The sequence below is a fragment of the Gavia stellata genome, chromosome 1, assembly GCF_030936135.1.
Source record: "Gavia stellata isolate bGavSte3 chromosome 1, bGavSte3.hap2, whole genome shotgun sequence".
Classification (NCBI taxonomy): domain Eukaryota; kingdom Metazoa; phylum Chordata; class Aves; order Gaviiformes; family Gaviidae; genus Gavia; species Gavia stellata.
Genome location: NC_082594.1, coordinates 699,447 through 720,114, shown reverse-complemented (window position 1 = coordinate 720,114; position 20,668 = coordinate 699,447). Strand labels below are relative to the sequence as shown.

The following is a 20,668-nucleotide window of genomic DNA, read 5'->3' as shown; positions in this document are numbered from 1 at the left end:
CAGCCTACCAGTCTTCTCAAAACATGAAGTAAAAGGGATTCAAAATTACCTATCTGCAGCAACTTGCCAGAATCTGCTTCTTAGGAAGAGGATGTTGTGATAATCCATCCGGAATGGGAAACGGGGCCAGTATTAATCTTATTTATTTCTTTAGTGTTGAATTTACAAGTGAATGTTTTCAAAGAATGATTGAACTCTTCTGTGGTGCGTTAGATGATGGATCACATGGCGGTGTTCACAAAGATAAGGGGAGACGGTGCTGGGATGTCTGCTGAACGTTTGGAGAAAGGTCCCGTCCCTCTCCCCCCGCGGGGGAAAGCCGCTCCATTGCGGTCAGGGGAACAGCATTGCCGTCCTTCCTCTGTGCAGATCCGGTGCTGGGCAGCCCCTCCCACCACCCCCATCCCACGGTTTGCTTTACCTTATGTCTTTAGGTTTCCGCCTCCCAAGTGAACAGCCTGTCCCCAGGTGCCCTTCCCCGTTGGCCCCAGTTCTGCTGATGTGACACACGTATTTTGGCTGTGGTCATAGAATCATAGAAGGGTTTGGGTTGGAAGGGACCTTAAAGATCATCTAGTTCCAACCCCCCTGCCATGGGCAGGGACACCTTCCACTACACCAGGTTGCTCAAAGCCCTGTCCAGCCTGGCCTTGAACACTTCCAGGGTTGGGGCATCCACAGCTTCTATGGGCAACCTGTTCCAGTGCCTCACCACCCTCATGATGAAGAATTTCTTCCTAATATCTAATCTAAATCTACCCTCTTTCAGCTTAAAGCTGTTACCCCTCATCCTATCACGATCGGTGACCCTGGTGAGCCTCCCCCTCCGCCGGCCACCCCTTTGGTCATCCCTCAGGCAGGGGAGCTCCCTGTACCCCAGATATTCTGCCTGTCTGTCCAGCAGTGCCTCCCAGTACTGGCTTTGCCAGTGTGGCTCCAGGCTGGGTGGGCGAGTGGGTTGGGTTTCCCTTGTGCTGCGGGGCTCCGGGTGCTGCGGGAGGGAGGACGCTGCCGGTCTGTGCTCCCGCCCCAGCTGCCCTACTGCTTGCTGCAGAGCCGCCGCGGGGTGCGGAGCTCCTGGCCTGGGCTGCTGCGCGTCTGGGCTGGCTGCAGGACCTGTCTGCTGGGAAAACAGCTGCCAAGTCGCAGCGAAAGTGTTCCCAGAAAGGGCTGAGACCGGACTGGTCAACCGATGGAGGGGAGAGGTGCTACCTGGATTTTAGCCGGAGCAGCTTGCCTCAGTGGGAAACAGTCAGGGTCAAGTTACGGACGGTGCCAAGCTATTTCATCTGCTTCTGAAGAAAAATGTAGCTCCTGGAAAAGCTAGCTTGCTCCAGTGTCTGTGAGTTTGCAGGAGAGCTTATCCTGAAGAAGGACACTATTTCTCTTCTTCCTTACATTTGTGCATCTAAGAGATTGCTGCAGGATTTGTGTTTCAGCAGTGCAAACAGCCATTACATCCCCCACGCAGCGTGCAGGATTTCCTCCCCAGGCTGGGATTATATGTTTGCATTGTTTGTTTACATTAAAGCTATTGATACAGCAATCAAGTGCTGGTGGGCTGGGGAGAGCGATAGCTGAGATGCATCGCTGCTTATTGATTAAACTCTTCAAGTGGCAGATGGCATTGATTATTTTTCAGCAGTAGATTATGTTCACTCTGTAAAATTCCAGAGGTGAATGTCACACTTTAAAAAAATGAAAAAAAAAAAAATTAAAAAATCTTTATTGTCCTAAGGTAAAAAAAATCACACACTTCTTCATAAGCTGTAGCAGAATTGCTAAGCCATGATTTCTATTTAACCGATTTCTGCTGAAACCCTCTTCATCCATTTCTGACAAATGGGAGGTGATTATTCCTTAGCTTCAAGAATTGCAGGTTAAATTGAGGGGGGTTTCCCCGGCAGCCGCACGGCTGCTCCTGCACCACTCCCGGAGAACAGGAGCAGCTCCCGTACCCAGCCGCAGCCTGAGCCCCGCCAGCAATTACCTCCTGCTGCTGCTTTGCACCAGTTGCACTCGGTCCAGTCTCAGGACAACGTGTTGTTCATCATCAGTCTGAAGTTTAACACGGCCTAAAAAGTTGGTCGGGAAGAAGAAAATGGAGCAACGCAGCGTGAGGTTGGGGAGAGGTATAACCTAAGCAGTGCGAGTACTGTAGTTTAATGAGTTGCTGCTGCCGGAGCCGAGCTGGGGCGAGTAGCCACATTCACCCCCGAGGCTGGTGCAGAGACAGGATTGAGTAGTAGCTTAAATTGCCTTCATGGGAAACTCGTGAGTGTTTTACATTTCTCGTGCAACACACCTGCTTGCGAGCACTGGTTTGCAGGTAATGTGAGCGCTTTTAATCACCAGTCCACACCCAGGAAGAAAAACGCAGGCAGAGGGCGGATAGTGGGAGCCTTGTGCAGGAAAACACGCGGAGGTGCCAGTCTGCTTCAGCTGGAGGCTCCAGTCAGAAATATGTGACAAACAGTGAAGTGGGATGTCATTTAACTGGCCAGCCTGTGGCACCGAGGAGCCCCTGGGCTTTCTCATGTTTCTCCTGGGCGGCATCTCTCTTCATTGCCACACTTTGTATTGAAAGCACGGGAAGATGTGCTGCATCATCCAGGGTTTGTACATCCATCGTATGTTAACTGGAAAACGTTTCTCAGAGGTAGTGGGGAAGTCTATTTTTACCCTGACCCAGCAGCTGTGATGCTCTCGGGGTGAACACGCCGGCCGGCTCCGGTCCCTGCCTGCCGCCACCTCGGGTACCGCGCTGGCTTCAGGGGCGCAGCCTTTCGCCTAAATGCAGCTACAGAAAGAAGCCAACCTCACTGAAGATGTGTCTGACACGTTTGTGGGTTTTCCTTGTGTTCTTCAGGCAGTCTGTCTGCTCCAGAAGATCTCAGATTTCTGTATGCAGAATGCCCATCACGTCGCATCGGTCTGTTTCTGTTAAGCTAGGATACTGGGCTGCTTTACCTCTGTTTCTTGTGCTTCCTGGCTCTCAGTCAACCAGAGCAATTCCTACCAGCCACAGACGGCAGCACCCCACTTGAGTCACTCCAGAAATCATTTTTCTGCTGGTGAGGGTGGCCCCATTAGACTAACGCGCTTCCAGACTGATTTCGCTCGCAGCGGAGTGAGAGCTCCAAAGATGGGTTGTTACCAGAAAGCGTCATGGGATGGACTCTGGTGCCATTACTGGGGTCAGACTCCAGCACTTTGACACAGTAAAGCTGAGCTCCGTGCGATGTATCCCGTACGATGCAGTCGGAGGAGTCGGAGCATATGCATCCGTCATCTGCTGCTGGGGGGAACCAACCTTTAAAAGCCTCATCTCTCTTCAGTTTGGGCAGATGTCAGATGTTCTTTGCTTAAAAATAAATAAATGAGAAAACAAAGATCTAATACAAGGCTTTTTCCTAATCGCTGGTTTAATGCCCTTACTGTTGTAACACCATCTATTCTTCTATCTCTAAATTTTTAATCTAGCTTAGTGTGATCTCTGCTTTGCTCTGCTGCATTTTGCAGGCTTGTGTCTTCTCCAGTTCATGAAGAAAATGTTGATCTAACCTATCTTCTGTGCCTGATGGAGATATTCCTACAGTCCCCGCTATCATTCTCCCTTTGCTAGGAAATCCCAAGTAGATCCTTTATTGAAGATGCATGAGAACGTAAAAACATATTTCCAGCCCGCCTTCCCCCAAATACTGAATGGTATCCAATCCAGCAATCTTTTTCTCCCAATTAAAATGCGTCAGCATCCTCCTTTACCACTTTTTCATCTTTTCACTTTGTTCAAGGAACGTGTGGACGAGGCATTGTGGAACATGGTTTAATGGGCATAGTGGTGTTTGTTGATGGTTGAACTTGATGATCTTGCAGGTCTTTTCCAACCTTAGTGATTCTGTGATCTTTGCTTCGTCACATTTTGCATACCTGCAATAACCTTTAGTTTCTGCATCTTATGTCTTGACTGAAATAGAGATTCATGGGGAGTGATTTGGGGATGAGTTAATGCAAATGTCTTCTGTCCCTGTACTTGATTTCACTAGGGCATAAAGAGATCTGGGGGTACAATAAATACTGTTCCTGCCTCAGCTCTGGAAGTCCTCATCCCTCCAAATGATGGAAGTAAATTTTTTTGAACTTTTTGTTAGAGGTTTTGACAAGAGACCTGACACCAATTGTTTCTCTACAGCCTGAGAACTGTCTGTAGACCTCCTCTTACACGGTGAAGTCTCTGTTCCTCTTGTAATTTACCTGATTCTTGCAAAGGGGAAAAGAGATCGGATTCTTATGCTGTTCTGTGCACCCTTCATGTTTCCCATCTTCTCACAAAATTGAGAGAACTTGAGTGCTGAGTGGAGCAGAGTGTGCATCCGAGTTAGAAATGAACATATTTATTGTTGGGGAAGAGAGTGGCCATATCTTGATCCTTTCCATTTGAAGGAACCACCACTGGGCCTTTATGTAGTTCTTTCTCTCTTTGCTGCCTGTTGGGGAATTTGCCATAGTTCAGCATAGCCAGTAAGAGACTTCAAACGTCATCTTTCAGAGCCTTAACTTCGCTGTGATGTGATAAATTGAAAAGGCCAGACGGGCAATTCTCTCTTGCGTTGTGCGAAGCTGATGCTTAGACCTAAGCATTATGAACAGCATGGATCTTAATGTAGTGGAAAAGCCTTTGTAAAGACTTGCACAAGTTAAAAGGAAGGGAAGCGAAAGCCTGAAGTCTGCTATGTGTATGTCATTTTTAGGGAAGGGGTTTTTTCCCAAAAAAGTAATGTTTGTTAATTATATTTTAAGGTAGCAAAGACGAATTTGAGGCCCTGGGGGGTTCTTTGATCTATAGTATAATGCTGGGAAGGCAGTAATGTTACTTACTAAAATGATTTAAATGGTGTCAAAATTCTGTCGGTAGAGATCCCTTTCAAATTTGGTATAATCAACAACTTTTTAAAGTCTAAAATTTCAAATAAGATGGAAAGGCTTTTTGGAGAAACTCCTCGCAGGGAGAGCACCACAGTTATCTTGTTGCTTCTTGGTTCACGAGAAAGCAGTTAATGCGTCGTCGTTGTAACTGGAAACAGAGAGCTGAAGGATTTTGTGCACAGCGAAGGAGCCAGTTTCTTGGGGACACAAAGGAAATCATCTGGCAAGTGCGGCACAGTGGTGCCTTGCATAAAAGTTCACAAGCCCCCTGACAGTCCCGAAACGAAAGGTGTTGGGAAACTTGCAGCCCAGGTGGGGTTTTATGCTGAATCCATTTACGTAAGCTCCTCTGCGGTGCACAGAAAGGAAGGGACCCAAGCAGAGGTGGCAATCGAGCTGTTCCCAGCTGGGAACTTACTCGGCTGTTGTAAGAGCTGGAATCGGAGCATGGCCACATCAGCTGCTGCCTCCAGTGTCAGCAATAGCTTCTCCTGCAGGAGAGCTGCTTCCGGGCCTGTGCCAAAGCTGCCAGGTGCCCAGGGATGGAGGGATGGAGGGGGAGAGATCCAGTCCCCGCGCAGGTTGGTCCTGTGCAGCATCACTTGCTTCTGTGCTTCAGTTCGCTCCCCTACAAAATACATCCAATATTTATTTGCCTGTGGTGGGTTATGGCATTTCATTTGTCTTAAAGTATTTTAAAATTCCTATATGAAAGAAGGCTGTTCACAGTAAACTTCTTTTGTCATCTTTAAAATGTCTGGTCGTTGGTTTTCCACATCCGCTCATTTTGGACAGCAACAGGGTGCAATTCCCATCCGTTTTAAGCTTTCCTCACCACTGTGACTTCCCAGTGCCAGGACACCCCTCCGTGCCGTGCTCCTTGTCAGCCTGATGTGTGAGTGGGAAGCTTATTTTGGGGAGTCCTGCTCGTGTTTGCTAGGCTGCTGTGACCCTTTTGCCCCACGGGCAGGCAGGTATTGCTGCGAGGATCTGGCAGCAAGGACTCTCCTCGCTAAAGTGTTTTTCTTGTGAAGGTGAGTGCTGCTTTGGGTGCAGCCCATCTCGTGCATGCTGAGCTGAGGTGTCCTCCAGACCAGGTGCAGGGCAGAAGGAGGGATGTTGCATCAGTTTGGGGAAAATAGCATTGCTGACTCCTTTTAGAGTAACGGCCGGCCTGGCTGAACAAGGAGCTTATGCTGAGGCTCGGGGAAAAAAAGAGAACTTACCACCTCTGGAAGAAGGGGCAGGCAAGTGAAGAAGAATACAAGGACCTCATTAGGTCATGCAGGGAGGGAATTAGGAAGGCGAAAGCCCAGCTAGAGCTCAACCTGGCCACGGTCGTGAGGGACAACAAAAAAAGCTTCTATAAATACATTAACAACAAAAAGAGAGCCAAGGAGAATCTCCATCCTCTACTGGATGCGGCGGGGAACATTGTCACGAAGGATGAGGAAAAGGCTGAGGTACTTAATGCCTTCTTTGCCTCAGTCTTTAACAGCCACACCAGGTATCCTCAGGGTATCCGTCTCCCTGAGCTGGATGACAGGGATGGAGAGCAAAATAGGCTCCCCATGATCCAGGAGGAAGCAGTTAACGACCTGCTATGCCACCTGGAGACTCACAAGTCTATGGGGCCTGATGGCATCCACCCAAGGGTGCTGAGGGAGCTGGCGGAGGAGCTTGCCAAGCCACTCTCCATCATTTATCAACAGTCCTGGTCAACGGGGGAGGTCCCGGATGACTGGAGGCTTGCCAACGTGACGCCCATCTACAAGAAGGGTCGGAAGGAGGATCCGGGGAACTACAGGCCTGTCAGCCTGACCTCGGTGCCGGGGAAGGTTATGGAGAGGCTCATCTTGAGGGCGCTCACGGGACACGTGCAGGATAACCAAGGGATCAGGCCAAGCCAGCACGGGTTCATGAAGGGCAGGTCCTGCTTGACCAACCTGATCTCCTTCTATGACCAGGTGACCCGCCTAGTGGGTGAGGGGAAGGCTGTTGATGTTGTCTACCTGGACTTCAGCAAAGCCTTTGACACTGTTCCCCACAGTATTCTCCTAGAGAAGCTGGCGGCCCGTGGTTTAGACAGGTACACTCTTCGCTGGGTAAAAAACTGGCTGGATGGCCGAGCCCAGAGAGTTGTAGTGAATGGGGTGAAATCCAGCTGGCGGCCGGTCACAAGCGGAGTCCCCCAGGGCTCAGTTTTGGGACCGGTCTTGTTTAATGTCTTCATTGATGATCTGGATGAGGGGATAGAGTGCTCCCTCAGCAAGTTTGCAGACGACACCAAGTTGGGCAGGAGTGTTGATCTGCTTGAGGGTAGGAAGGCTCTGCAGAGGGATCTGGACAGGCTGGATCGATGGGCTGAGGCCAACCGGATGAAGTTCAATAAGGCCAAGTGCCGGGTTCTACACTTTGGCCACAACAACCCCAGGCAACGCTACAGGCTTGGGGAAGCGTGGCTGGAAAGCTGCCCGGTGGAAAAGGACCTGGGGGTGTTGGTTGACAGCCGGCTGAAGATGAGCCAGCAGTGTGCCCAGGTGGCCAAGAAGGCCAACGGCATCCTGGCCTGTATCAGAAATGGTGTGGCCAGCAGGAGCAGGGAGGTGATCATGCCTCTGTACTCGGCACTGGTGAGGCCGCACCTCGAATACTGTGTTCAGTTTTGGGCCCCTCACTACAAGAAGGACACTGAGGTGCTGGAGCGTGTCCAGAGAAGGGCGACGGAGCTGGTGAGGGGTCTGGAGCACAAGTCTGATGAGGAGCGGCTGAGGGAACTGGGGTTGTTCAGTCTGGAGAAGAGGAGGCTGAGGGGAGACCTCATCGCTCTCTACAACTGCCTGAAAGGGGGTTGTGGGGAGGTGGGTGTTGGTCTCTTGTCCCAAGTGACAAGTGACAGGACAAGAGGAAATGGCCTCAAGTTGCACCTGGGGAGGTTCAGGCTGGATATTAGGAAAAAGTTCTTTACTGAGAGAGTGGTGAAACACTGGAATAGGCTGCCCAGGGAGGTGGTGGAGTCACCCTCCCTGGAGATATTCAAGGAGCGTGTGGATGTGGCATTGTGGGATGTAGCTTGATGGACATGGTGCTGTGTGGTGTTGGGTGTGTTGTGGCTTGTTGTTGTTGTATGGTGGGTTTTTGGTTTTTTTTTTTTTTTTGTATGGTTTTTTTTTTTTTTTTTTTTTTCCAGGTTGGACTTGATGATCTTACAGGTCTTTTCCAACCGTAGTGATTCTGTGATTCTGTGAGTTACAGCACATCGTTGGCAATTCTTCTAAGGAAGGGTCCTTCCGTGGCTGTAGCCTGTTGACAGCTCTCTGGCTGCTCTCGCCTCTGAATCCAGAGATGACCTGGCTGTCCCCAGCCCGCCGAAGCCACTCTGTGCTCTCAGGGTCAGCAGCAAGGGGAGGGGGCAGGTTGTGTGTGTACATTTCTGTGTTTAAAAGCCCCTGCTCCTGCTTCAGGGGAAGCAAAGAGGTTTTCTGTTTGTGCCTGTAATGGCTCTTTCACTTCCCCTGTAGCTGCCAACCTAAATTCTCCCATTGGTCTTGTCCGTCTGAGTATCATTGCACGGAGCCGGTCAAGTGGGATGGCCCAGGGCTGCTGGAGCTGGCACAGCGTTTGCTCTCAGATAAGCCCCCCCTCCCATGCTCACACTTCTCTTTATACATTTACATGAAGCCTGATGTAAAAGCCTCTGGGACTTCAGTGTCTTTGAGAGGAGCCTGTGCTGGGAAGCGGTGTTGGGTCACTGATGTTGTAAATGTTGTATGGGGCGGCTGAGTACGGCCCGTGCTGCTGGGAATTGTGTGTTTCCCTTTGACGCTTGTAGACCTCGATGGGAGATCGGCCTGCCTAGGGTAAAACCTGTAGTAGTGGTACCAAAAGGAAACCAGTACTGTGTGAAGTGCAAGTGGAAGGTTGTGCCTGGGGGTTTGCAATGTGTGGGGTCATAGAATCACAGAAGGGTTTGGGTTGGGAGGGACCTTTAAGGTCGGAAGGGATCTAGTCCAACCCCCTCTGCCATGAGCAGGGGCATCTTCAACTAGACCAGATTGCTCAGAACCTCATCCAGCCTGACCTGGAATGTTTCCATGGATGGGGCATCTACCACCTCTCTGGGCAACCTGTGCCGTGTCTCACCACCCTCATTGTAAAACATTTTTTCCTTATATCTAGTCTGAATACCTTCTTTTAGTTTAAAACCAGTAGATACTGAACGTTTAGTCACATATAGCTTGACTAAACTGCTCTTTCTCATTTTTAGCTTTCTCAGTACATACTTGTTTGAGGTTTTGCTAAATAGTAAACAGTAAAAAATTCTGCTTGACATATGTTTTTGGGTTTTGTTTAGCACTTAAACCCCCACTTACTTACTTCCGTTCTCTCACATGCATCCACGCTTTTTTTAAAGTAACTGTGTACTTTTTAAAGTGTTTTGCTAACTGTTGAAAAAGGGGGTTTCCACACTGAGTTGCAATTCTGATGGAAAGTTTTGCAACTTGACAATTTGATACTTGATCTGCCCCATCTCTATGATCACAGTCATATTTTTTCAACAAAGTTATTTTCTTCTTAGCTCTTATATCTTTGTATTCGATGTTATCCGTATTGTCCTAACTGAGCACAGCTGTTCTGGGGGTTCCTATGTGGAGGCTCTCCTGTATCATGTATTGCCAGGTAAATTACATCTGTAAGATGTTGAATGTCATCTTCCTATTTCATGCTTTCCTATTCAAATTGAATAAATGTTGTCAAGCTTCTTTTTTTTTTTCCTTAAATATCGATGTAGCTCATCTTTTCCCTTTGTGAAACCTGGGCCACAATTCCTTCTAACGCTGTCTTAAGTTCTCATGTCCTGCTCTGGTGCAGGCAAAGCAATGCGGAGTTAATCGTCATGTTCTTTTGAATTCAGTAGTATCTCTGGTTCTCTTCCAGTAACTCGTCACAACCACCTGAAGGACTTCATGCTGGTGGTGTCCATCGTCATCGGTGTGGGTGGCTGCTGGTTTGCCTACATCCAGAATCGCTATTCAAAGGAGCACATGAAGAAGATGATGAAAGACCTTGAGGGACTCCAGAGAGCTGAACAGTCTCTCCATGACCTTCAAGAGAGGTAGGTTTTATGCATCCACTCAGTTGGAGCATTCAACTGTTGATCTTTCCTGCAAGGTTATTCCTCATTTAGATTTCAGGAAAGATTTTCTTTTTAGCTGTCATGCCTCTGTGCAGCAGTCACCCGGTGCTGTGTACCAGAATCAGCACCTTCCTGAGTGACCATAGCAAACCTGCCAACTCGTCTTAACAGCTCGAATGGGTGCCTGGCTTGTTACCAGGCTACACGTAAAGATGTGTGCGTGCTCACCTGACCTGCTCTTTGGTGGTGACGTGCTACTTATTTGTTCTCGCGGTGTGCCACGTGAAGGCCTGGGTGGTAAAAACTCCCTTGTCTTACTACAATCCTGAAACGTGGCAATGAAGCCACTTGAGCAAAGTGACAGTGTCCAAGACCAGCATCTCCCGCTCCGAGGTGGGGTCCAGTGCATGCCGACGCATGGTCAAGCATGGCCGTACGTGCTCCCGTGCAGTTTTGATTCCTTTCCGCGCTGTTTTTATGTTGTGTTTTGTCTGTTTAGTTCTGGTTCTGCTCTAATGGTCATTACTGGGTTGAAAAAATAGTTTCTGAATTTCTGGGACGACTTGACTCTGTTTAGTTTTGCTGCTGTTGGTGTGTGAGAACTCTCCTCCCCACACTCAGAACTTTGCTGCTTTAAGGAGCAAAACATCCAACTGAGCAAAATGGATGGGAGCGCCCCTTTTGTACTCGACAGTGGTCACTCTTCTTTTTCAGTGCGTTGTCTGATTTCAGATAGGTACTTTCTCTTTATTTACCACATTTAATTATATAGGAGCAGTGAAATGTAGAGTGGTTGCTACTCCCAGTCTGGCTTGTACTGAAAGTATATCAGGATCCCGACCCCCCAAAATTACAGTGTAAATCTGTACCTAGAGGGGAAGAAGAACCTCTTAAAGGTGTGTAAGGTAATCCAGCTCACTTAGAATTTGTCATTCAGGCTGATCAGGTTGTTTCACCCTGGCTTTTGACAGGGAAAAAGCATACTGGTGGCAGGGGCAGTAATCAGAGGAATTACAACCCTCATGAATTCTTTGAGCTATATGTAAAAGTCCATGATTCCCTGCCTGCCAGTGATACCTAAATCCAGCAGTGTTGCCTGGAAAGAATGAAAAAAATAATTTTGGAGTATTACATATGAATAGTTGAACTCTAGGCACTTGGGCAAAATACTGTAGCTCAGGAGTGTGACCTCTACTCACAGAAAAGGTTGCAATGGTTCCAGTAAAACAACTCATCGGAGAACGGGCTGCAAAAGAGGCCCTCTGTAGACACAGAAGTCTTCTAGGAAAGAAAAGAGCATTCAGGACTGTTGATAACAAACCAGTGGGGTTTTGGCAATAAGATTTTTTTAAGGGCAGATTTAGCAAATAACAGAGCGTGATAGTCTTGGACTGTAACTATTTTTCATTAGTTTTAAGTGTAATTTTGGAGGATAAACCTTAATTTGGCTGCCATATAAGCTGACAGCTATGTTCCCAGCGGCTTCTCCGAAAGCAGAGCCCGGCCCCAGGTACGCGTGCTGGCCGCTCATGGGTGGTGTGACGAGTGACCTGCGCAAACACCAGGATCTCGAGCATGTCAATCGTGCCATGGAGACTTTTGCAAGCAGACGAGTCTTTGGAAACCATATGACATAGCCACAAGACTGCAGCCTGATTTCTTGCCTATGTGCTCATGACAGCCTTCGGGGAATTGTCCCGCACATGAGCGTTGCTTGAAAGCCTTTCTTCTTCGAGTGTGATCGCATCAGTTGGTGTCTATGTGGAGGGCAAACACTTGAGAGAGCACCAAGGTGATAGTGCCAAACTGGGCACGTTCCCCTGGCAGTAATGCGGATACGTGACCTGCTTTCTCTTTGGCATAGAGATATAATAAAGTGCATTTCCCCTCTGCCTACCATGGAGCCGGCTCCAAACCACAGCTGGTTTCACAGAGCTTCGTGTAATTTTACATGACAAGTTGGAAATACCCCCCAAAAAAAAGATTATTTTTTTTTCCTTCAGCCAGAAGGCCGCAGGAATTCCTTCTCAGTGTCCATCTCTTGGAGCAGCAGAGCCACATCCAGGGTGGGAGGTCTCTGCTGCGTGTCACTGAAGAGCAGGTCACACCAGAGGTCCAAACGCCGGCTGCCATGTGGGGAATGACCTTGGGATCTGCTGCCGAGGGCAGAGCCACGTAAACAAGTAGATGTGCCTGGGAAGTATAACTAATGCTCTAAAGCCAGATAGGAAGAAACACAAAACCACATATACTAAGCATAGCTTGAGTCTTAACCCAGAGCGCTTGTGATGTTTCTGCAGGGTGTGCAGCTTGTCCTCTGCAGAGGGCACTGAGCTGGAGCTCAAGAAGTGGGAGGTGGCCCTTGTGGGGCTTCTTGGCAGAGGATTGATCTAATTCTCCTCTGAAGGGGGGGAAATACACCTTTGCTTCTTCATCCGTGTGCCCCAGCAAGGTTCAACTGTGGTCCTCGGCCACTGTAGCAATGGCAAAAGCTACCAACAGCATGTTGCCATGGCCTTGTTCTGAAGTTCTGCTCAGAAACTTCTTTTCTAGAGCTTGAAGTAACCGCCTTTCCTGGCTCATTGAAATTCAGTGCTGAACAGGCCTCCAGAAGGCATGTGATGCCTTTCCAGTTGTCTACCAGTTGCTAGCACTGTTATTTGATTAACAACTCTGATACGCTCTGGAAGAGTGGGAAGGGAAGACTGATACACAAAAACCCATTTTTTGTTCATGTTCAAAATACCTTTTGAGAACATCCTTCAACAGTGACACTTTCCAATCAATTAAATGACCCGTTAAGATAAAAAAGCTCATGCCTTAGCACATCCTACTGATGATCGAAGATCTGTATTGAAGATCTACTGATTGTATTGAAGATCTTCTTCCCCCGAATTGTGAAGCCCCCAGACAGGTCTCGATTTCTTGCCCTTGTTACAAGTGCAGCTCTGAAGGCATTTTGTCGTCCTGCGGAGCTCAGTGCACGTGAAACCAGTGTGGCTGAATCAGCTGGGTCTGAACAGGAATGCACAGACAAAACGTGGTTTTGTCCATAAACAACATAAGAAAATATGGGCTCTGCTGTCAGGAAAAAATTGGTAGTAAGGGAAAATACAATGTTAGAGTGCCTTTGAGAATTATCGTAAGGACAAAATTCCTTCCCATTCTGCGTCATATTATAGGGGAATTTCTCCTTTAAACAGCTATTTTGGTGGTTTGGGATTCTTACGGCCCTAGTATGGAAGAGCTTTAGCACTGATGCACAGGGCAGAGAGCGTGGGTTTATCTAAAAACTTGGAATGTCTTGGCAAGAGTCTCTTTCAATTGGGAAGAAAAACACTTGAGCTTCTCAACAGAGCTGTAAATTGAAAACGAGCCTTTTCCAAGAAGAGAGCCAACATCACGGCTGATGAGAGTCCAGCCCATCCAATCTGTTTTACATTGCCATCTGCATGCCGAGGAGGAGCCTGAGGAAGAGGAGTCCTTGGCTGGGGCAGCAAGCAGCTTCGCTCTTGACCCGAAAGGTAGTGATGGGTCACTGCCGCGAGTCTGCGCACGGGCTGTGCTCCGTCCCCCGCTGCCAAGAGCACAGCCAAGTGCTGTCCTTTGATACAAGGCTGGGAGATGGACACCTCTGCGTGTGCTGCAGGGAGCAGCGTTTGTAGCAACTGAGGTTCCATTTTTCCCTTTCTGTTAGTCCCCAGCTGGTCCGGGATGAGCAGGAGCCCCTCGGGGAGCCCGGGGGTGCCCTCCCGAGCCGTGTTATTTGTCATTTGCAGGACAGGTACAGCATACCCGGAGCCAGACCTCGCTGTCCCCTTTCGTCTGTCTCCCCGCACATCGCTCCATTGGTCTGCTCTCCAGTTTGAATGTTGAAGATCTTGAGTGGGAGGAGATTTTATGACCTTGAAATACTTTTTCCTGGCTAAGATGATTCCATCTGGAGTTTTAGGATGTTTTTTTTTCTTTCCATTGTATGGATAGTTTTACTTGGTCACTGAAAATCTATCCGCTGTAAACCGCTACTGGTTTTGTCGGTTAGGCTGATGCCTTGCTAACCTCACAAACATTGCTGATAGCTTCAGTGTAGATGAGTGCTTTATCCAATATCCCCCCAATCCATAGAGAAGCTGCCTGGGCAGGGCAAGAGGTGCGTGCAGGGCGAAGGGGCTGGTTTGGGTGGGGAGCAGAGTTTTGCTTCTCGTGGCAGAAAACAGGAGTTTCCTCTGTTTGGTCTGGGTTAAAAATAGCGTTGCCTCTGCTGCTCCTACACTGTGGGTTCATCCTACTTTTATTGATTTATCTCAAACTGTGATAACTGACACTCTTGGAAGAGAAGTTCATGTTTAAAAGGTGGGACTGTTAGATTGATGCACCCAGTTTCTGACAGCGTAAGCCACAACACTTCATTGTGTTCGATCCAGTAGCTGAAGTACATGTTCTGGAAACTCATCACGTCTTGATTTGAAGTTATGCAAAGACGGATATACCACATTCCTCAGAAATTTGATCCAGGGTTTAGTTGTTGCCATCATTTAAAAAAAATATTTTTCGTTAGAATCATTAGGCTGGTTCTTGCAAGAAACCCTTTAATACTCTTATTTCTGTCATTGGTAGTACAACATGGTTTTTCAGAGCCCTTGTTGTGAAGCGAACGTCTTCGTTTCATTTCAACTGAAAACCTGCCAAATCTTTTTTTTCCCCTTTAAACTTGGCAATCGCTGTGTCTCTGGAAACCCATGGGTTTGGGCCTGTATTTAAAAGAGGCACTGCTGGCACCAGAGGTTGTTTGGGTGGCAACAACCAGAGACTTTACCACCCCTTTTCAGGACAGCTCAGTCCCGCGTGGGCCAGGTTTGTTCTTGATGCTAATTTGATGTCACTGACTTGTGCAGGGATTGGGTTTGCACTAGTGCAACTCCCCTGAAACGCAAACGCCGTAGTAGAAACCCTGAAACATCTCGCTGTGGCTGCGGTGGTGCGTCCTTCAGAGGGCTGAGGCTTCCCAGCCCGGATGGTTGAACCTTCCTGAATGGGTACAAGTAATCTGTCATTGCTTTTTGTTGCCATACGTAATTCCTACCAATTTAATCCTGTCACGAGGAAAAGTAATCACTTCCAGGCAAGATTAAGACATGTCTAAATTTGAACGCTTTTGAAGTGGAACATGGAGGCATCCCATCTGGGTGTTCACACCTGCTCAGGCAGATCTTCCCCTCCCTTTTTTTTTATTAAAGGCAAAGGTCTTCATTTTTGTAAAAACACTGAAAATTCAAATTAATTTGGGGCTTAGTAAAGGAAATCTTGATGTGCTTTGGAAAATTAAGAAAATACGTACTGAGTATTTAATAAATGGAATAAAGTTGAGACTGTGGAGTTGACAATTTAATTGTCAATTTAATTTCTTCCCGGGCACAGTGAACTTTCTCCTTGACTTTGCAAATACAGATCTCTGTTGACATCAACACAGAGTAAATAAGAGCAGGGTTGGTCTAGATCATGGCTGGCCAGCCCTTGCCCTGTGGACTCCTTCAGCTGTGTACAGAGAGCCCGACGTGCACAGCACTGGGCTCTCGGTCTCTGTGTGTTGCAGGCTGCAGAAGGCTCAGGAGGAGCATCGCTCTGTGGAGGTGGAAAAGGTGCACCTGGAGAAGAAACTGCAAGATGAGATCAGCATCGCCAAGCAGGAGGCACACCGGCTCCGAGAACTGCGGGAGGGCACAGAGAATGAACTGAGCAGGCAGAAATACGCTGAGCAAGAACTGGAGCAGGTAAGGGTTCAGCCAGATGGATGCGCTTACATACGAGACACGCCAGCAAGAGCCGTAGGCAGTTCCTCACTCTGCTTCATCCTTCTGAGAAATCCAGTGATGTTCTGCTTATAATGCTCTTCTGCCTTTGCTTTTCTACTCCCTTTGTGGAGGAAAAGATCCAAGTATGTCTTCCATTACTCCACGTTACACGTCCCCCATAATCCGTAACAGTGCTGCTTGGGCGTTGGGTAGCAGGGGCCGGGCAGGTGCCATCTCAAGAGCGATGTGCTGCTACCACGCGCCGTCCCAGCTTGCCCTGCAGAAGGAGAGGTGTTGAGCTCGACCTCTAGCTGTACCCCTCTGATGACTTGTAACTTCAAACCATAAGCTCCTTCTTTTTTTCCTTTTGTATCTATTAATGGTTTTAGGAGAGCTTTAGAATTAGTTTGGTTGTGCTTATTGTGTTTTCTCGTGGATCAAAGAGGTGTATGACAGAAAATTCCTTCCAAGGAAATTTACCACTAGATTAGAATCTGTACAGCAAAGTTAGAGTTCATATGCAGTTCTCAAAAAGATTAGTTTTAAATTCAGACTGGCAGGAAAATATGTCCCCAAGTTATATCTTGCAGTGGAGGCCTAGACAGAATATTATGGATGATGCTGCTGCTGGCAAAAAAGAAAGATGTTTGGTATATATCCATTTAAGCTGAAATTGTGTGATCCAGAATTGCATGAGCCAGGCGAGTACCGTGGATACTCTGAGGCCATCAGCATATCCTCCCAACCTGACTGTGCCCAGTCTTTTATGCCACCGTGGAGGATGGGAAAGAAAACGAGACCAGAATCTAGGGTTTCCACTGACAAGGGAGAAACAAGTCTCCCAGGCCATCAGGTAACCAGGGAACCATGGGGCAGTGCAGCCTAGGGGTGCAAATAGTCTGCAAACAGCAAATTTCCTTCCCGCTTGGAATACCAACAGCCCAGACACCCGCAGGCGCCTGTTACCAGCTTTGCTCTCGTGATCCAACATCATTCCTCCTGACTGCTCATCCAGCCTCTCCACAAAGTCACTGAGCTCCGTTTCAGGACACGCATTGGGGTGTCCGTATTCACACAGACAGAAATTCAGTCATTTTGTATTGTGGGCCATGAAAGAAGGATGTGTAGCCTTCCTCTTGTAACCCCGAGCCCTTGTGCCCAACCTGCTCCTGGCTTTTGGAGAAGGCAGGCTCTCATCCCTTCCACCTCCCCCCTCCACTTTACATTTGTTAAGAAACCCGGAAAGCCAGAGGTGACTTAACCGCTCTGTTGTTTCTTAGAGGCCTTCGGGAGGGATGCATTGACAGGGTGAGTATTGGTTTTACCCACCTGACCCACACTGTGTGATTATAACACGATCACCATCCCAGTGAGCTGTAGACCACAGATAACATTAACCAGTCACTCCCACTGACCGTAAAACTCATCCGATTTTTAAGATATTCTTGGGTCCCAGGGAATATTAAAACAAGACCTTCTTTGCACCTTCTTTAAAATGATACTGGCGGGTTTGGAAGCTCCTGCTGCAGTCTGGCATATGAGATGGAGAAGCAGTATATTTCTGGGATGGGACTCTCCCGTACTGGGTTGTTCACACCGATCCTCTCTCCTCGCTAGGTCATCCTCCCCCAGCCCATGGGCCCAGCCGGGGCCACAGACCTGGAGGGCATTCCTCGCTTTATAAATTGTTGCTCTTAGTGATCAAAATGGGATCTTAGAAATCTTCACAGGAGGGTGTAGACACACAAAGTAACTCCTATCTGTATTGATTCCCCTGCAGAACTGGGAGGGTTTGTGTTTTGGACACTGCTGTATGATGCCTCATCTCAACCACTGGTCCTTGGCTGTTGTTCTGCACCGCTTCCCTTTTCCACCATTCCATAAAAACGTTGTTCCTGAAGATGTTTTGAGCACTCCTCTACCCCACATACCTAGTGGCAGATTTCCTGCCCGCTTATTCTCCATATTCCTAAATCCCAGGCACTTGCGGATTGTGGTCAGAGTTCTGCCTGTGGTGGGAGCAGTGCCTGGTGCCGCTGGTGTCAGAGGGGAAAAACCAGACCTTCCTGGGGTCTGCGATTCTGAATTTGTAACTTTTTGAATGATTTAGGCAACATTATGCTCAACAAGACTAAATCGCACATAAGTGATGTAAGTAGTTGACCTCTTCCATGCAGTGCGTCCTGGCTACTTCTATTCTAGATGCACTGTACAAATGTACTCCAGGATAAAATATGGGATTTCAAATACCTGTGTGTAACTTGGTGCTTTTGGCTCACTAGAAATTACACCTAGCCAGACTTGGTGAGACGTGACTGAGTTAAATAACATGTTAAGGGAAAAGATCCAAGTCTGAGCAATCCTCTAAAAAAATGCTTATCTTCAGTCCGCTTGCGGCTGTGCTCTGTGGGAAACAAAGAGGCACCGGCACCAGGCGAGGGTGGGTGTAAACGCGCTTGTGGGAAGCGTGTGTTGGGCATTGGGAAGGGTCTGACGCAGAGCCCGAGCAGGTCGCTGGATACTCCCACTGCCTCTGTGCTTCTTAGACCTGGGCCCTAAAGAACAGAAAGAGAACATGGGACAGACGTCATCCAGGCATCATCCCAGTGACACATGTGTTGCCCTGACCGTAGCTCGCCGTGCCGTAGCTCGCCGTGCTGTAGCTGGACCTTTCCTCCCAGCTCCACCTCTGTTAGGAGAAGGTCTGCATTGGTGGGCCAGGGCTTGCTGGGGCAGTGAAAGCTCTTGAAGGTGCTTAGGGCTGGCTTTTATTTTAACAGCACGGAAGTCTGTTGTAGAGTGTGTAACCACATATACCCGTCCTGAGCTTCAAGGTGCTGTGGTTGAAGAGTAGTCCAGTCCACCACCGCTGTGTTGTCCCTGGACCGCAGCAGCTCCAAGCTGCAGTCAACATCCTTCGGTTTCTCCAGTGTGGAACACGTCAACTTCTTGCAGGGCTTGTGTCAGGCTTCAGGTTTACTAAAGTCCCTCCACATCATGTGTAATGGAAGAGAAGTGTTAATTCTTGATGGTCTCTAGCACTAAATGCTTTTATGTAAGGTTTTGGTATCCTCAACTTGCTTGTCACCCACTTTCTTCTAATTTTGTAATTGCTCCCATCTCCAACCAGATAAGTAAGTGTGTGGAGGAGACCAGACCGATGGTGTGTGGAGGAGACTGAGCTGGGATAGAAGGAGAATCCCCCAGAAAGCTACAGAAACTGCCGATTCCAGACGTGTTATTTCTTTTCCTGACCAAGCTGCACATGTTTTGTGTCTAAATATTTTTATCATCTTGCTCCAGTGTGAAAGTTGTCTTTTGACAAGCTCCCTCTGTTTGGCTCAGTAGCTGCAGAGAAAAAAGGCGATTGCATGGTGTTGTCAGCGATTCTGCCTCAGGAGGAGGATCTGTGGGTTTTGCAGACCTGCAGGCAGGCAGCAAACTTCGCAGAGATTTCTGGAGGCTAAGATGAGCACTCTGAATATCCTTACCTAAAGTCTAACTCTCTTTTAACTAACTTGTGCATTGTGCTGTCAGCTCTGGAGGGTTTACGTGCAGTTTATGCCATTGTGAGGCAGAGGAGCTGACGTGAAGGGGTAGAGCAGGTCGGCGATGAACGCACGCTCTGCTTACCCTCCCTGAGAGCTGAGGTGCTGAGGCAGGACAGCATCGCGATGGCTGGAAATTTTTGAGGAAGGAGCTCACCTTTAGGATGAAAGGAAAGCACTGTAGGGTGTTCTGGTCACCCGAGCAGCAGCCTTGTCTGTCGGATGGCTGCCCTGCTGTGCTCCTCTCTGCCACTTGCCCGCAGTACCGGGATGCCACCTCTCCTCCTAATGACCTCTGCTTCTGTCCTGAGTAAGGTTAAGTTGCATGGAGTATTTTTTCTATTTTCTGCTGCCTTAAAAGCACCGGGTTGGCAGCCAGCGGTTGGGATGACCCTGCAAGAGGGCAGGCTGTCCCTGCCGCTGCTGCAACGCCGCGCCGGCCGGTTCTTTCCCAGGTGCGGATGGCTCTCAAGAACGCCGAGAAGGAGCTGGAGTCCCACTGCAGCTGGGCTGCGCCCGAGGCCCTGCAGAAGTGGCTCCAGCTGACCCACGAGGTGGAGGTCCAGTACTACAACATCAAGAAACAGAATGCAGAGAAGCAGCTGCTGGTGGCCAAGGAAGGGGTGAGAATTTCAGCGTCTCGTCCCGGGTCCTCCCCTCGCAGCTGTGGGGAAAGGTTTGGGGAATGAAACCTGCAGACTTGGTTTCTCTGTACCTTCTTTATTTCCCTTTTAATGCCTTAAATTTGCATTTTTTTAAAGTGCAGCACAAACCTTCACAGAGGTGTCAGTAGGGGCTGAAAATGATGATGAGCAATCGCCCCTCGGGGCACTGCAGGCGCTGACCTGGGCAAGCCCGTCAGCTGCGTTAGCTTGTCTTCAGCAGGCTGGAGCCATGGGAGCGTGCAGAGTATGAATTGCTGCCTGCGCGACAGCACTGAGGGCAGTCAGTAAGCAGAAGGTTTTGCACCTATTAAGCGTAATCCCTGCTCTAGGTGATTTACGTGCACAGGCAACAAAATTTCTAACCTGTGCATGCGATCTGTAGCGATGAACCATTTCTGTATTCCCAGTTGTTAAAAATTTTCTGTGCCAACCAAAAAGTGATGAGCTGCAGGGAAGTTGTTGTAACATGTATTTGTCTCTGTGGACATACACAGCAGTCAGAGCTGGCAGCATAGAAAAATTTGTCTGCCTTAATATGTTTTTGTTCTGAACGTTTTAACATTTCAGTGGTTTTCCTTTTGCTTTGCCAGTTCTCATGTC

General features: G+C 48.4%; 1 protein-coding gene across 3 annotated transcripts in view; it reads left to right on the top strand.

The window, feature by feature from the left end:
- STIM1 (stromal interaction molecule 1) overlaps nucleotides 1–20,668 on the top strand; it is a 105,642-nt gene that overhangs the window by 65,282 nt on the left and 19,692 nt on the right. For all 3 annotated transcript variants that reach the window (XM_059815943.1, XM_059815934.1, XM_059815924.1), the window contains exons 6-8: nucleotides 9,865–10,042; nucleotides 15,657–15,834; nucleotides 19,859–20,026. In XM_059815943.1, coding sequence (XP_059671926.1) covers nucleotides 9,865–10,042; nucleotides 15,657–15,834; nucleotides 19,859–20,026 — 524 coding nt within the window. The remainder of the gene's footprint in view (nucleotides 1–9,864; nucleotides 10,043–15,656; nucleotides 15,835–19,858; nucleotides 20,027–20,668) is intronic.